Here is a 17480-nt window from a genome sequence, read left to right on the forward strand (position 1 = left end):
AAAATTCTTCATTTGCAAATTAAATATTTGAAACTTCAACTAAATGGTTTACACCAAGAAGCTTGACAATGGTAGCACTGATATTTGAAGTTGTTGTACATTTCTTTCATTCTCAATTTATACTGGGAACCTGTAATCATACGAAAACTGTATTGGTTAGAAATATCTTTTGCGATTAAGGTAATGGTATGGGGTAAACAATCAAACTCTCTCATTCTATTGTCTTTAGTTTTCTTGCTAGTTATTGTTCAGGGTTCGCCACAGTGGGGTTAGTACTAGCCAAGCTTGTTGTTACCGTTATTTGCTGGCTTGTGTTATTACAAAATTAACATACTAATACACAACTGGAATTCCAAAATGTATCCGTATTGTATCTACATTCCTCAAATTACAAACCATTTAGTGAGGCACTAATTTGAGTAACTGTATCGTCAATACCTTTTTAAATTCAAGCAATTCCTTACTTTTCTAGTTATCAATTTTACATTCAAATTTTCTTCCAATCTTCAGTTTTAGGTGGATCACCTTTAGGTATTTGAGAATCCAATTTAGGCAAATCTTTACGAATCAAATCTAAATTACTTTGTGTTGTAAATAGATCTTTTGCTAGAAGTAAACTTTCACCTTGAGTTACATTTTTTTTGAAGGCAATAATGTGAGTCCTTTTGCAACATTTCTAACATCAGTGAAATTACCAGTTAAATTAGCTAATGTGTCGGTAGATTCCACTTGCAAAAGCTCATTAATATTTTTTTATGTCAAAAGCGTGTGGAACAAATACATAAACTGGATTAACAACACAAAGAGTAAAAAATGTGGTTTTCCTTACGCAACAAAATCCCAAGCAGCTTTTTCAGCAAAGTTTTTTTGATCCAAGATAACCAGCAATAATTGTTCTCAAGTGATTGGATTCCATAATTTTTCAGTAGAAGTGGTAGATAATCCAGCTCGATTATCAAATGTATCAACAGCGGTATATGAGGATGTGACTACAACACGTTCAATTTGTGGTGCATCAACGGTACCATATACTACTGGTGTCAACTATTCTTTTTAAATATCAGTAACATTGACATCGAATGGAGAAGCCATATGCAAGAAAACAGTGACTTCAAGATGTTTTCTTCAAGGCTTTATCAAAAGCTTCTTTGATAGAATTATCTTCAACAATTTCCCAAGTGAGATTTTCTGATGCTAATTTGGCAGCTTTCAAGTTTTCTTTCAAAAAGTCACCTTTTTCATTGGATCTAATAGTACCAACAACTTTAGGGCCCTTTTCATTCGATTGTTTGAGTAGAACTTGAGTAATAGGGCCTGAAGCACATGAAACAAAAAACAGTAATTGAAGAAGACATCTTATGAGTTATATTCGCCCTTGATTTATGAATTAGGGGGAAATTTATCTTCATTAATAAAATTTCGGGATGTTATGATTCTTCTCAACCCCACAAAAATGTGTATGTCGTGGTTCATTATACTGTTGATTGAAAAACTGGACAGAAATCTTGGCAAAACAATTAAACTGCCACGCTAACTCAAAAAAAACGATTAGGAGGCTGACCACATTTGTATTAGTTTTCCTTAATGATGATAAATCCAGTTGAGATTATGGCGAGTCTTAACTGTAGTTAGTTTATTACATTGTATGAAATTCTCAAAAGCCCAATTATGACGACCATTGGTAGGGCTTTGTTTCTTTGGACTGTGAATTTTGCATACTGAAGTTATGAATAAGCAACCCCTTTCTATGACCAGCATTATAAGGATCTTAAAGTGAATAGTTTGATATTTCTGACTATTTTTATACATCTAGCATATTCTTATTGGTCCATGTTTGTTGAATGCCAAAAAAATCTTGTTTTGAAATGACTTCATAATGCTCATTAAACAATGAATCTGAAATAAATACACTTATCCTACAAGATCCAAAAATGTGTGGCCAAAGATTTTATTATTATTGTTTTACATCTTCTCTTTGTGTGTGGTAGCGGGATTAATCTTACACTTTGTGTGGAAAATGGGTGCAAGAGAAAAGAAAAGGTTAACACGGATAATGTTTTTGCGGAAATCTTTTTTGAATGCGGAGATAAGCTCAGTCGAATTAATCAATCCTTCAATTAAAAAAGATAAGCTTGGTGAAGGCTATGGTATAGTTCTGTATATCCCTGATAACTAATTTTAAAATTCATTTCATTCAGAAATAAGTTATTCCTAATCTGCTAAAAAAAAGAAACATGGTTACTCTTAGAATAGTTATAGATCCACACGGAACTCGGAAATTATGCACTGAATGTAATTTTGTAATCAGCATTTAGAGAGTGATTTGTTAAAATATCTTACAACCCATGTGTGTTATCACTAAATTATATTTAGATATTTTTAGAAGAAAGCTTGAATTTCGAAAATAAAATTGGATTTCCTGGTGGTGGGGAAAAGATTATGATTATTATTGGCGTGTCCCTGCACTAATTATAACCAAACGGAAGGATAAAATTGAAATGTGGTTGCAGCAGCAACAGTAGTTCCGATTCTAAACACAAAATTGAAATATCTATTGTTTTCAATATTTTTTTTTAGAATCTCATCATCATTGTACATCAGTTTAGATAGCAAAGATAAAGAAAAAAAAATTTTAACACCCGGTTAACCAAAATCTCATTGGTCCGGATATTCCAGTTAGTAAATAGCTGGAAATATAAAAAAATACTACCCGTTATCCTATTCCTGCTAGTTTTATTTGCCTCAAATGGTTTATATAACTATGTAATGAGCTCAAATTTATAATTTTTTTGTCATCTTGTTCTATTTTTTTTTTTTTTCATTCTGTCTTTCCTTAATAATATTGAAAAAAAGACAGGCTCATGAATACTATGGATCTTGCGGTAATTACAGAATGGACTCCTACCTCAACTGCAACTTCAACAACTCTATCCACCATTGCTGCAACTTATGCCCCAGCTTTACAATCAAAAATATCCGGTGCCGTCCATACATTAACATCTAAGGGATCGACCATTGCAAATATGGATTACATTAGTGCCTCCCGAATAATCCGTGGTGCTCAGGCATCATTATCAATCATTTCTGCTGAGCACGTACTCGAAACTGCCACTGCCACCGATGTACAAGCACAAGCAACACAGATCATCTGGCAAGCAACCGAGAATCTTTTAGATTTAGCATGGGAAGAAAATGTTTACGATATACCTCGATTAAATCGTACGGCTAATATATTATTTTTAGTGTTATTTGCTATAACATTTGCCATTGCTTGTTTAATGTGGATTAAATCCCGATATTGGTGGTTTAACGTGGCTTGGACTTGTGGTACGGCATTAGAATTTCTCGGATATTTGGGTCGAGTGTTGTCTTTTAGTGATATGAAAAAGTTTGATTACTATCTTTTACAATTGATTGCCCTTACATTATCCCCAGTTTTCCTAATGGCAGGGATTTATTTCCTATTTGGTCAATTAGTAGTTATTCATGGTCGGCAATATTCATGGTTAAAACCACTTCATTATTCATATATTTTCATTACTTGTGATGTGGTTTCATTAGTGATTCAAGCAGTTGGAGGTGGTATGACTGCAATTGCTGCTCAAGAGTACGATGATGTTGACCCAGGAACTTATACCATGATTGCTGGTATCGCCTTCCAAGTGTTTTCCATGTCGGTGTTTTTATTATGTTGGCTTGTCTTTTGTTGGAATATCTATTTCCGTGACATATCAGTCAACGAAAGCAAACCAAGTCCATACCAAAAGAAATCTTTTATGACATTTATTAAATTGTTACTAAATGGTGATGATGCCAATATGTACAAGTTAAAAGTGTTGGATAAATATTACAACCTGAGTTACAAAGATTTACGAAGACGTCCATTGTACAATTACTACGCTATAGCTATTACATTAGCAGTGATTGCAGTTTATATTCGTTGTATTTACAGGGTTGTTGAATTGGCACAAGGGTTTTCCGGTTATTTAATTACTCATGAAGTGTATATAATGACATTGGATGCAGCAATGATTGGTATTTGTTGTATAATCTTCATACTTTTCCATCCACAAGTTGTAATGGGATCAAGTAATGTTGTTGGACTCAGAAGTATTGCGAAAAACAAAGACCAAGAAACAGGGGACAAAAGTTATGAAGAAAAAACTAATAATGATATTGTTAGTGACAATGAAGAATCGACGTTGCAAGGTCAAAATATTGTTAGGGGTGATCCTATTCAAGAGAATAAGGAATGAATTTGAATGTTAACTAAGGGGTGGTATGATTCCTAGCAACTTAAATGCAAGTGAAAAAGGTGGCTATGTTATTAGATGTTTATAGATGTTTGCTTATTAATTGTACTTGCTTTTGTAACGTGATATTACGAATATTTCAACAAAACTGAGAAATCTTGCGTTGTCTAAACTTGTGTACTATTTTTAATACAATTGCAACGAAATGTGATTTGTGAATTTCGTAAGTTTAAGAGAGACCCAAAGTTTTGTTGGTTTCATTATTGCGACTCAATGTTTAAATATTTCTCCTAATATTTTTGCAATTACGATTTATTGAAAATCATTATCGAGGCTGGGTTTGGTTTGACTTGGCTTAGTGTGAATATGGATTATAAAAATAGAAAAACGGGGACCAGCCGCATAAACTTTTATAGTTTAAAAGGGCTGAGAGTTATTCGTTTAAAATCTTATATTGCAGCAATCTTCTTTAAACTTTAATCTTAAAAATCAAAATCAAAAAAAAGAAGCTTATTGTAGAGATCTTCGTTATGGTATATGGCCTTGGGCTGTGCTGTGCTATGTTAAGCTAGGCTATGTTGTGTTGTTGTTGGTTCGGAGGCATGGGGGGGGGCGCGCTCCTCCCTCCCCCAAAAATGAGACCGAAGGAAATTATTAACGAAAAGCGCAATTGCACAAACTTTAAACAATAAAAGACGGAATTAAAAAAACCCAAGCCAAGGCTTCGCCTCAATTGGGCCAAGAGAATGATCCGAATTAAAATTTTATTTTATGTTGTTTTTCCACCAACCCAATAAACAAATTCTTATTAGCAAGTATATCACTACTACTGTTTATGCAATTACTCAGGATCACCACAAACACAGTACATCTTATTTAGTGGAGTTTACATTGTTTATAAATATAGTGACTTTTTTCTAGCCAACCTAGAGTATTAGATTTGTTTCTCCATCATCAACAACTAAGAAACTTTTCTTGGTGTACCAGTTCATTCCCACCCTTCAACTATGAGTGAAATCTTGAATTATTTATCTTCGTGGACTCCAACTTCCACACCTACATCCACTACATTATCGTCAATAGCTACATCCCATGTTTCAAAACTTTCCCAAACTGTTGCCTCAGTGATTTCTCAAGCCACCACTGAAACAGATTGGTATAATTTACGGTCATTGTCACAAGCATATCGTGGTGCTCAAGCTTCATTAACAATCATTTCGGCAGAAAAAGTGTTAGCTACCGCTACTGATAGTCAAGTACAGTCAAGAGCCACACAAGCGATTTTTGAAGCTACTTTAAATCTTAAAGATTTATCTATGGAACAAAACATTTATGGTTATGAATTAAATCGTGCAGCAAATATCATATATTTAGTTGTTTATGCAATAATTTTTGGTTATACCCTTTTAATGTGCATTAAATCAAAATACTGGTGGTATAATGTGACATTTGTCTGTGGATATGGTTTAGAGTTTGTTGGGTTCTTAGGACGAGTGTTGTCATTTAATGATACTTCCAATATGAGTCATTATATAATGCAGTCTGTTGCTTTAACCATCGCACCTGCATTCATCATGGCAGGTGTATACTTTTTATTTGGGCAATTGGTGGTTATTCACGGGAGACAATATTCAGTTTTGAAGCCAATGTGGTATTCTTATTTTTTCATCACTGCCGACGTGGTTTCATTATTGATCCAAGCTGCTGGTGGAGGTATTGCTTCTGTGGCGTCAAGTAACCATAAAGATAGTTCAGTCGGGACTAACATTATGATTGCTGGTATTGCTGCTCAAGTTGTGGCGATGACAATATTCTTGGTGTTTTGGTTTGAGTTTCTTAATCGCTTATACTTTAAGAATTCTCGTTCTGATTTGATTGTCGATTGTCCCTATGGTCGACGTTCGATAAGCAATTATTTTAAATTATTGTTGAATGTCAAATCGGTAAGAGGTCATCGTCATACTCATTTGGAAAAATACTATAATGAGAAATTTGCTAGTATTCGACAAATACCATTATTCGATTATATGGTGCTTGCCATGACCATTGCTGTCATTGTTGTTTATATTCGTTGTGTCTATAGAGTGGCAGAATTGGCTGAAGGATGGGGTGGATATTTGTTCACGCATGAACCATATCTCATGATTTTGGATGCAGCAATGATTGCTATTGCCGGTCTAATTTTCATTCCATTCCATCCAGTTTGGGTATTTGGTAAAAACAATATTGTCAAGTTGGCAACCATCAAGAAGAATCTTGATGAAAATGAAAAAAATCAGGACGTTGAATATAATGATGATGTTGAATCACAAGAACGCAGTTCTAGCGTGGTTGCAAATGACATACATTGTTTAAATAGTAAGTTATGAGTTATGCATTAGATTAAGTATTGTTCTAGATAGATAGTAAATGCAATAAACAGTTTTTATTCTGATAGAGTTAATATTAGGACCAATTTCGATATTTGTCTCTATCGATTATCAAAATGTGCGTACCAAAAGTCATCGACAAAAAAAATTTCACTAGAACATCATCTCCATCTTTCCGTTAGATCCAGCAAAAGCAACCACAGTTAACATAAATGACAGAACAAACTCTGGAAGCCACGGTGGTTAATAATTCACCTGCTCCCACGATTCCTAAAATTAAACGAGAAAAACCAACTCCGGAAGAAATTGAAGAACGAAGAAAATTAAAGCAACTCGAAGTAGTTCCAGAAGGGTTTTCAAGAAAACAATGGAAACGAGAATTGAAAAAACAAAGATGGCAAGATACAAAACAAGAATACCTTGAAGTTCAACGAGAAAAGAAACGACTTGCACGTCAAAGAAAACGGGAAAGATTGAAGGATCTTGATGAAAATGATGAATTACGTAAAGCTCAACCCATCCCATCTCGACAAATATCAACTAATAATGTATCAGTTATTATTGATTGCGATTTCGATGAATTGATGCATGAAAAGGAGATTGTTTCTCTTTCAAACCAAATCAAAGCGTGTTATTCAGCCATGAGACATTGTACATATAAACTCCCAATACAAATTACATCGTTCAACAAACGACTCAAGCAGAGGTTTGAAGCACAATTACATGATTACCATCTTTGGCAAGGCAACATATCTTTTACTGATCGATCTTTGACCGAATATGTTACTGGTGCCCCTAATTCTGAATCAAAAGATAATGACGGTAACAGTAACAGTAACACCACTAATTCAACAGACACGATCAACACTGAAAATTTGGTATATCTCACCGCTGATACTGATGAAGAAATTACCAAATTGGAACCAAATCATACATATATTATTGGTGGGATAGTTGATAAAAATCGTCATAAACAACTTTGTTATAATAAAGCCAAAGAATTAGGTATAAAAGTGGCAAGATTACCAATTGGTAAATATATAGAGATGAATGGTAGACATGTTTTAGTGACTAGTCATGTTTATGAATTGCTTTGTAAATGGTTTGAAAATGATGGTGACTGGGAAACAGCTTTCAATAAAGTGTTGCCACCAAGAAAGATCAAACTGAAAAGTCCTTCATAAATATACATTTGACAACCTATAGTGTGTAGTTTAATAGATACAAATAACATTATTGGGGACATTCTTTTTGTAAAGACTTATACAAGTAACTCAAGTATAGTGAATCCGTTGATCGTCTATGATACGACGGTGAGAAAGGCAAGGAAAAAAATGAACCAAACCAAATTACTTGCATGGATAATATCATACTCATAACACAACATAGCTTACGGCAGTAGAATTTAAGCATGACACCGCCAATCAAGTCACCTTCTTCTTCCCTGGTTGATTATGGAAAGCTATCTGAACAACTTATGATAGCATATACAAAAGACGTACTACAACGTAATTTGCAAAAGTTTCATGGGGAGCAACATCGCCAACAATTCAAACAACTTTTGAACCAGCCAGTAATTAAATCTATACATTCATTGTCTGGTATTATCGTCAGATATCGTCATAACAATAGTGAATTAGATAAAGCTCTAGACACCATTGATTTACCAAAAATATTTGAACGACTTGAAATTAGAGAAAAAACCAACAAAGATAAAAATCTCGATTATGATGATTTATTAGTTCTTGAATTATTGAATTATTTTAAAAATGATTTTTTCAAATGGGTAAATAGCCCTGATTGTCCATCTTGTGGATCTAACGAGGATGTTCAAGGATTAGGAGCAATCAACCCCTCATCATCAAAAACTATTTCACAATCCCAGGCCATAATCGATCAAGTATCTGTTATTGAAGTCCATGAATGTAAGAAATGCAAGCAAAAAATTGAATTCCCCAGAATAAACAACCCAGTTACATTATTAACCACCCGTCGAGGAAGATGTGGAGAATGGGTTAATTGTTTTATGTTGATATTACAAGCATTAATTGGAGGTGGTGATGATGACAGTGATCGGATAAGATATGTGTGGAATCAAGAAGATCATGTTTGGTGTGAATACTATTCACTAAGCTCAAAACGTTGGATACATTTGGATCCTTGTGAAGGTGTTTATGATGAACCGTTGTTGTACTGCAATAATTGGGGGAAAAGAATGAGTTATGTCATTGGGTTTAATTATAATTATATGATTGATTTGAGTGATAAATATATTGTACCGGAAAAACAAATTCCTAAAAATTCAATTGTAAATGTCCAAAATGTGAATTTTGTCATATCATATCTGAATGGTATCAATCAATTGAAGCATTTTAAGAGAATTGAGCAACAGCAACAACAACAAGAAGTTGATGTAAATGAACAGAGAAATTTGGCTTTCCTCAAGCTTTATCATAATTTCCTAGTTCCATATAACAAGGAAATTAACCAATTGAAACCAGAATTAACAAAAACTACACCATCCACGGATTTACCACTGGGTAGGCAATCGGGATCAACTGAATGGACTAAAAGTCGTGGTGAAAATGGTGAATCCTAAATTGGCTCATGGGGTTAAGTTATATTAGAATGTTTTTTATAGGTTTTATAAATGTAAATGTTTTTATTGTTTGCAACTTGTTTGTAAGATTCTATGTGAGATTTTTTTTAATATCAAAAATGTACCCAATTTTTACAAAAATTAGATACACAGAGAGAGCTATCAGCATTGACCATTAGTGATTCCTTTTCTATAAACGATGTATACCATGGTAGTTTCACAACGTTTAATCCAATAAATCTATTTTCTCATAGTTCTGACAACATTGATGATAAATTAAACTAGCGGGATGTAAGCTATGTAAAAAAGCAAAACATTTTTAAGCCAACAAGAAAGGTCCCTTGGCCCAGTTGGTTAAGGCGTGGTGCTAATAAATTCAATTTGTTACGCCAAGATCAGCAGTTCGATCCTGCTAGGGACCATTTATTTTTTTTTTGCACATTGCTCTCTTGAAATAGAATTACACATTATGACGATAAAGTCAATATAAAAAAAGCTTATCGTAAGCTGTATGAGAAGAATTTCTGTTTTGAATAAATGGTGTGTGGTATTTCTTTTTGTATAATAAATCATCATCACCAATTCCATAAAAGTAGCACGAGAATCAATTTGTGGTGAGTATTTTTCTTTTGATTCACAGTTCTTTACTCCATATTTAAAACTTCCTTTTTCGAGAAACACATATGGTTATTTTATCACCCCATTATAATAACGATGACACTTTGGGAAATTCTGACATAGATGATGTATGTTAAATAACTATAAAGTTACTGCAAATGATAAAGTACTAACACACAGCATCAATAAAGATGGAGTGGAATCCAGAAAAACAACATTTGTTAGAGAATTATATCACCAATTATAGTCGACAACTAAATGACACCGGACTATTTTACAAGAACTTAGATTGGAATTATATATTCAATTTAGTTGGTGTTGATGACCAAGAGTTTTTAATGTTGAAGATAGACGAAATATATGATGAATCAATAAATGTGTATTTCAAGGATGAATTTAATATAAACCAACTCGTGGACCACTGGAAGTCAAAAAGAAACCCCATTTATCAAGAAGTTGTACAGATTGTGGAATCATTAGGCTTAGATTCGTTTAAATTAGAAGTTCCAGAAGAATCAAGTTCCAATAAAACCACAACTGAAACCACGACGAAGGCAGAACCAATTGTTACAACACCAACAACAGCTAAAAGAGTATCATCCACACCTGTACCAAAATTAACCAAGACAGAGAGGAGACTATCACTCGATTTAATGCATCCAAGACCCTCATTTGGACTAAACCAAGAATCACAATTGGTAAAACCTCCGATAGCAAGCACTACCAATATTCATGTACATGCCCAACAAGAAACAGCATCACACTTCAACCCGTCAGTAAGACAGCCTTCAAAGAAAAAATTCACATTTCATAAATCAAAGTTTACAATATCAACAAATAGACAGCAGCAACAGCAACAACAAACTAACACTGCACCTCGACAACGGAGAACATCAACTGTGGATGAACAACTACCATTATATATAAGAAACCAATTGACCAAGAATCGACCGCAACAAACAATCACCCCTAAACCATCGAAACACCACTTTATTCAAAATGCGTCACCAGCCAATTCATCACCTCGAGGAAGTTATAAGAGATCCTCTCGTATACAAAATCTATTGACCAATTCACAGTCATTATATGTACATTCGAAAGACCCAGCAAATAGTGCCGAAACAAGTACACCCACAAGCAATGATACAGATTTACAATTGCGATATTATTCAGATGAACTTGATGACGAGGATAATAGAGAATATATACTGCCTGATCTGTTGACACGTTATTTCGGAGTTCATGAAGATCACGAAATAGAAGAAGATACAGATGAAGACGCAGATGATGATTCCGAAGAAGAAGAGGAAGAAGAGGAAAATGATTTTGTTAATGTTGGTGATGATCACGATGATTATTTATTTAAAATATAAAATATAATACATTAGAAACCAATTAACTTTTGAATTGTTTCTCACTCTATAACTCTAATTTTCCTGATGAATGATAATGAATATTCATACATGAATAATGAAATTGCACTTGTTGGTGCAGTTTTCAATACACTTATTCCAAAACCTTTATATAAACCAAAAACACCTTCATTCTTTAGTATGGTTACAAATATATGCAGAGCTGTATACGGTCTTCCATGGACCACAGAACACATTTGACACCTTTTCCTCAAAGTATCCAAAGGGAACGTTATACCTTTGGAAGTGGCCCCAGCTATAAACCCACAAATTGCCTCTATAAATGGAACTCGCTGATAATTATTGGAAAGCTCACGTGCTAATTCGTATGACCAGAACATTAGCCCTGTAGTACTTGAAACTGATAACATTGCTGGTCTTATACCTGCATAAATCCCACGTATCCCTTCCAATTTAATTATATCTTTAATTGTCCCTGTCATTGATAGTAGACCACGATTTTTATTGGCAATCAATCGAGTTCGTAATAAGTCAAATGGGTAAGTAACCAAAGTGCTAACAATCCCAGAACCTATACCAACAATCAATGAATGATTAGCTGAAGATAGATTGATACGATAATTGTTTTCTAATTTGGAAACCAGTTTACTAATTATTGAATATGAACCAAATTGAACTCCTCCATATAAAATATATAGTATTTCTGCTGGAACATTCCCTTTCCATAATGCAATTATTCCTTCATTTTCTAATAGATTTTTCACTATAGTGACCACTGATTTCCGATGTTTAAATCCTTTAGGTTGTAATTGAAGTCGTATTTTTATGGTATCTAATGGAGCCGTGAATGCTCGAGAGATCGCACCTGCTATTGAACCAGCCACTAAGGCTTCTGTAGGAGTAACATCTGCTCCCTTTCTCAAATGGTCTTCTCTTTTAGTTGACATTCATATATTAATGAAAATAAAATAAAAAGTAATGTATATGTGGTAAAATTTGTGTGTAATTGGTTTTTCACTTTTTCTTTGTTGTATTTTTTTGTTTCGAGATGGGTTCCATTATGTTCTGGGGCCAGCCCCGTCTCGCGTGTCCCGGCTGGAAATACAACTCCGGGACGACTCTAACTTCGCAGTAGTAACAAAAATTCGTAGCTCGAGTTGATACCATCAGTGGTTACAACAATACCCAAATGGCCTTAAAGTTTCTTATGAGCTTTCTATTACATTACAGTTATTCTTGAAGTGTGGCATTTTCATAACATAGGATCAATCTTTCTGGGGAGCCCGCGTATTCAAAATGTTACTTATCATTAAATGCAAGGATAATTCTTCTGAGTGACGCGTAAAAAAAAGAAATTTATAAATTTATTTATTTTCTATTTTCTTCATCATCTAATATCATCTACCATTTATCACTTCAACTTCACCAAGAGCTATGATAATGGATATTCAAAAACACCCATTGATACCGAGACATGCTTTCATTACTTTGAGAAACAATTTTAACGCCATCGATAATGTTTTATCCTTACATTATACTAATCACACATCAAATCCATTACTAAATAAAATATTAACTCAAGCTTCTTCATTAACTCAAACAAAAATTACTGTTACTCACATAGAACAAATCATGGAAATAACTTATTCATTATATGAAATATATCGATTAGATGAGGAATTGGTAATTAAATTTTCTTCAACTACACAACTTTCTCGACGTAGAGAGGTTTTCATTAAAAATATCAATAAATGGATTGAAACCCATCAAGAGTTAAATACCATACCACCAAAGAAATCATCCTATACTACAGAAGCAACATTTGAATTGTGCTCATCCTCATTGCCATCTTCACCGGTATCGTTTTTGAAAACTTCACCTAATAAAATCATTAAACCACGATCAGCCAATTCATCACCAACCAAAATAAAAAATCGATCATTAAATTTCTCTGATTTGAAAAATGATTCATCAAGATTCAAATTTAAAGAAAAATTGGAATCAATAGAAAGTAATAAATTTAATGGATTATCATTACTAGAAAGAATTAAATTAAAAGAGAAATTACGTAAACAACAAGAACAAGATGAAATATCCAAACAACAAGCTCCACAAGATAAATATCAAAATTATTTATTGACGAAAATCCCCATGATTTATAATGCCATTTATCAATTATATCAATGCCAACCAAATAATTGTAAAACATTTTCCACAAAGAAACTCATTCAAACCATCCAAGATAGTTCTTCTTATCCGGTGATCCCTGATGAAATTCATGATGGTATGAAACTTTTATCCACCAAACTACCGTCAAAACTTGATATGATTGAAAAAAATGATATTAAAGTTATTCGTGTTACCAATTTAAATAGAGATCAAGATTTAAAGATATTAGATATTTAGCAAAAAACGCATAGATAGAGATTAATAATAATAAAAATAATGAATGATAATATATATATAACTGTTAAACTATACAAAAGGTAACTTGAAAAACAAAAAAATAAAGAAACAGAGAAAGAAAATATTATCTATTACTTATATCTATGCATCAACTTCATCTTCTTCTCTTAATGCAATATCAGCAGCTTTAGAATTCATAAAGAAATATTTCAAAACGTATTCAATTGCAAAAGTAACCACCAAATCTAATATTATGCATCCAGTTAATTTAGTCTTGAAATCAATTGTCATTGGAACAAATTGCATAACTTCATTCAATTCAGGAATAAATTCCGTTGAACAAGAAAATGTTAACCCAGCAACACCCAATAATCCATAATACATACCCTTGTTGGAAGTAATACTTTCTCTGAATGGTAATCCAATATAGTTAACGGCAAATGTAGAAACTTGTTGTGCTAATTGTAATAAGAACATACCAGTATTCAACAAAGATGGACTAAATTCTTTTTCTAAATCAACTTTTGGCTCTCTTGGTTCAAGAATATAAATTTCCCTGGTAATATAAATCAAAGTAATAATATGAACGGCAAATTGTCCTAAAATGGATCCCATGATATAAATATTGAAAATACCATCTTGAGGTCTTTCCTTAGATAATTTCTCTAATGGTCTACCACGTGAAATAGATAAGAAACACACAGATAATAAAATACCAGAAATAGTGGCTTGTCCATCACCAAATTTCATACCAGCTAAATACAACACAGAAAGGGAATAAGAAGAAATCAAACAATTCAATGCCAAAATCTTGTACATTTGAATTGTTGACACTAAGGCAACACGACCTTGACGAATGATATGAGTAACAGTATTAACATTGGCCAATTTAGAAGTAAATGGAGCTGCCACAGAAGCATCACCCAATTTCAAAACTGGTGCTTCATCTTCAGCTTCAGCATCATTCATGGCTCCAAGAATTGTATCAGCAAAATTACTGTTAGTATTAAACCCACCATTAGCAGCATTCTTTTCTGGAACTTTAACAGGTTCTTTCATGGCTTCAACAACTGCTTTTCTCATATCATCAGTAATAGTAACACCTTTCTTTTCCATGGCTTCCAAATATTTAGGATTCAAAGGTCCTGGAGGATATAAATGAGCAATGATGGCAGGAACTGGTGGTGCTGGTTTTCCCCAATTATTGAAAATTTGAGATTGTTTTTCATAAACTTTTAATGTAGCTTCAATCTTTCTATTTTCAGCAATCTTATTCATACCTTCTTCAGTACCATTCAAAAGAGCAACCCCAATATTGGCTTGTTTCAATGCGCCAACATCATTAGTACCATCACCACACATCAATGTATTATAACCTGCATCTTTCAATGAAGTAATAATAAATTCCTTTTGTGTTGGTGAAACTCTAGCGTAAACCCAAGTGTGTTTTAACAATTCCAAAATTTGTTCATGATCACTCAAATAATTCAAAGCGTATCCAGTGATACAAATATCATATTTGCTAAACAATTCAAGATTAATTTTATCTGATGATTTGAATGGGATAACAACTGATTCAGTAACATTTCTCCATACCAAATTGTCATATTCACCAATCTCATGATGGTCTTCAGGAGCATCCAAAATCAAAACTTCTTTAGTGGTAATATTAACCTCTTTGGCAACATGGCAAGCAGTTAATGGATTATCACCAGTAATCATAATAGATCTATGTGATGATTCATTCAACATTTTAATTGTTTCAATGGCATCATCTTTCAATGGACAATGGAAAACAATAAACCCGGCGAAATGTAAATCAGATTCAATATCTTCACGTTTAACTTTGTTGACATTGACACTGGATTCTAAATATTTATAAGCAAGTGCCAAAACACGGGATCCAGATCTAGTGAAAGATTTATAAATCTTTTCATAATTTTCAGGGGCATCAACAATCATATTACGAATGGTTTCTGGAGCACCTTTGGCAGCAACAAAATTCTTACCAGAGATGGTATTAATCTGGGAAATAGTAGAAGATCTCTTAAGGGCAGATGAGAACTGGAAACGACGTAAAATCTTTATTTTTTCTGATTTGCCTTTACCCTTTTTACTTTCTCTTTCAACAGTATCATGAGTACCAACATTCCAATGAGCTGCTTTTAATGTAGCTTGTTCCATTGGGTCACCAACAACTTCACCATCATCTAATCTAACCAATGCATGAGCTGAACCCAATACATAAGAAGTGGTTTCTGGTGCATCTTCACAAATATGTAAATGATGAATATCATCGTTTTTGAAACCAGCTAAACCTTCAAACACCAAATCTTCAGCAGTTAAAGTACCGGTTTTATCAAAACAACAAACATCAATTCTACCAGCTAAGGGAATTCTGAATGGTTCAGTACAATAGATGTAGAATTTTTGCAATTTGGACAATGATGAATTCACAGCCATGGTCAATTCCATAGGTAATTCAGGAGGAACAACAGAAGTGATGACAATGATACAATCCAAGATTAATTTAGATTGAATTCTACCCATTCTTGTACCTTCGACCCAAACATACCAAGAAGCAGCAATGGCAAATATTAACAAAAACAAAATGAAAAAGAATGCTTCTTTATTACCAACAGAAACACGTTCACTAGAGAAAATCATCATACGAACTAATGAACCTTGAGATGTTTCAAACCCAGTTTTTGTGACTACGGCAAATGCACCATTATCTGGAGCAACAGGGACAATTGGTGATTCAGGTTTAGTAACTTGCAAAGCCATGGTACCACCGTGTAAAATTGAGTTTTTATCAAATCCTTCTGGTTGTAATTGTTCATCTGCTGGTCTTAATTTAATAGATTCTTTCAATAATGGAGTAGATTCACCTGATAACATGGCTTCATTGACAATCGCTGATCCATCAACTAGCAATAAATCACATGGTAAAGCACTTCCTTCATTAGTTCTTGTAATTGAGATCAAATCTCCAGGCAACAAATCTGTAGTAGGAATTTTAACCCATTTGCCATCTCTATAAGCATATACATCGTATGGTTTGATACCCATGCTTTGAAACTCAGCCATAGTGGTTCTTCTTTGGAAGACAGTAGTCATTTCAAAGGAAACTAACATAAATAAGGAAAACAAGGAATAATACCATTGTTCATCCATACACCAAAGGGCAACACAAAAGATTTGGAAAACAAAAAATGGTGCAACTGCGTGTTCTTTGAATAATTCCATAAATGTAGGAATTGGGATATCAAACCTATTAGATCCATAATTTCTAATCATTTTTTCTAAATCTCCTGATAAACCTTTAGTATTTTGATAAACGGCCAATTTTGGTGCTTCATCGAAAACAAATTCTGGTGGAGAAAATTTCCCAATTTTAGAATGAAATAAGTATCTTCTCTTTTGATATAAGAAACTAACTTGTTTTTCACCATCATGGAAAGTTTCACGATTAATTTCACAGATTTCACCCATACCGGAATTTGGTGCTGGAGTGATCTTTATATATGAAGCATCAGAAATCTTGTCAACTTTAGTATAATTGAACTTGGCATTGATATCAATATTCCAATGTGGCATCAACCAAAACAATAAATTCACAGAAACAATAGCAATGGTGTATACAAAAGTCCATTCTTTACCACCAATGTATTTATCATATTGTTGGAAATAAATTTGTAAAAAGATCGGATATATAATAGAAAAGGGCCATACATAAGGTCTTAGAAAAACTGCCTTCGGTACCAACAATTCAGCACCTTGAATTGCCGGATTTGCAACTAAATCAGACATTGTTTGATATAGAGTGAGGTTTTGATCGTATTGAATACTGGAAAGAAGA

General features: G+C 33.4%; 8 protein-coding genes, 1 non-coding gene and 1 pseudogene across 10 annotated transcripts; 7 read left to right on the forward strand and 3 right to left on the reverse strand. All coding sequences in view use genetic code 12, as the record gives it.

Moving 5' to 3' along the window:
* Positions 1 to 487: 487 nt before the first annotated feature.
* CAALFM_C206450CA lies at positions 488 to 1409 on the reverse strand (annotated as a pseudogene; the record flags this gene model as incomplete). Its single annotated transcript has 1 exon — positions 488 to 1409.
* Positions 1410 to 2861: 1452 nt separating this feature from the next.
* RTA3 (Rta3p) lies at positions 2862 to 4256 on the forward strand (the record flags this gene model as incomplete). Its single annotated transcript, XM_706738.2, has 1 exon — positions 2862 to 4256. One exon carries the CDS (start codon positions 2862 to 2864, stop codon positions 4254 to 4256), a length of 1395 nt encoding a protein of 464 aa, XP_711830.2.
* A 1004-nt stretch (positions 4257 to 5260) lies between these two features.
* RTA2 (phospholipid-translocating ATPase) lies at positions 5261 to 6622 on the forward strand (the record flags this gene model as incomplete). Its single annotated transcript, XM_706739.1, has 1 exon — positions 5261 to 6622. One exon carries the CDS (start codon positions 5261 to 5263, stop codon positions 6620 to 6622), a length of 1362 nt encoding a protein of 453 aa, XP_711831.1.
* A 212-nt stretch (positions 6623 to 6834) lies between these two features.
* On the forward strand, positions 6835 to 7806 carry CAALFM_C206480WA (tRNA (guanine(9)-N(1))-methyltransferase; the record flags this gene model as incomplete). The annotated part of the gene is made up of 1 exon (XM_706740.1): positions 6835 to 7806. One exon carries the CDS (start codon positions 6835 to 6837, stop codon positions 7804 to 7806), a length of 972 nt encoding a protein of 323 aa, XP_711832.1.
* A 227-nt stretch (positions 7807 to 8033) lies between these two features.
* CAALFM_C206490WA (peptide-N4-(N-acetyl-beta-glucosaminyl)asparagine amidase) lies at positions 8034 to 9221 on the forward strand (the record flags this gene model as incomplete). The annotated part of the gene is made up of 1 exon (XM_706741.1): positions 8034 to 9221. The coding sequence occupies one exon, from the start codon at positions 8034 to 8036 to the stop codon at positions 9219 to 9221; it is 1188 nt and encodes a 395-aa protein (XP_711833.1).
* Positions 9222 to 9556: 335 nt separating this feature from the next.
* tI(AAU)1 lies at positions 9557 to 9643 on the forward strand. Its single transcript is given in 2 exon segments — positions 9557 to 9594; positions 9608 to 9643. It is a non-coding gene; the product is annotated as a tRNA-Ile (tRNA).
* A 261-nt stretch (positions 9644 to 9904) lies between these two features.
* CAALFM_C206510WA (uncharacterized protein) lies at positions 9905 to 11212 on the forward strand (the record flags this gene model as incomplete). Its single annotated transcript, XM_019475246.1, has 2 exons — positions 9905 to 9967; positions 10031 to 11212. 2 exons carry the CDS (start codon positions 9905 to 9907, stop codon positions 11210 to 11212), a joined length of 1245 nt encoding a protein of 414 aa, XP_019330791.1.
* Positions 11213 to 11253: 41 nt separating this feature from the next.
* Positions 11254 to 12159, reverse strand: CAALFM_C206520CA (thiamine transporter; the record flags this gene model as incomplete). Its single annotated transcript, XM_706743.1, has 1 exon — positions 11254 to 12159. The coding sequence occupies one exon, from the start codon at positions 12157 to 12159 to the stop codon at positions 11254 to 11256; it is 906 nt and encodes a 301-aa protein (XP_711835.1).
* Positions 12160 to 12646: 487 nt separating this feature from the next.
* Positions 12647 to 13618, forward strand: CAALFM_C206530WA (uncharacterized protein; the record flags this gene model as incomplete). Its single annotated transcript, XM_706744.1, has 1 exon — positions 12647 to 13618. One exon carries the CDS (start codon positions 12647 to 12649, stop codon positions 13616 to 13618), a length of 972 nt encoding a protein of 323 aa, XP_711836.1.
* A 141-nt stretch (positions 13619 to 13759) lies between these two features.
* Positions 13760 to 17431, reverse strand: SPF1 (ion-transporting P-type ATPase; the record flags this gene model as incomplete). The annotated part of the gene is made up of 1 exon (XM_706745.2): positions 13760 to 17431. One exon carries the CDS (start codon positions 17429 to 17431, stop codon positions 13760 to 13762), a length of 3672 nt encoding a protein of 1223 aa, XP_711837.1.
* Between the last annotated feature and the right edge of the window lie 49 nt (positions 17432 to 17480).

Source organism: Candida albicans, chromosome 2 (assembly GCF_000182965.3).
Source record: "Candida albicans SC5314 chromosome 2, complete sequence".
Classification (NCBI taxonomy): Eukaryota; Fungi; Ascomycota; class Pichiomycetes; order Serinales; family Debaryomycetaceae; genus Candida; species Candida albicans.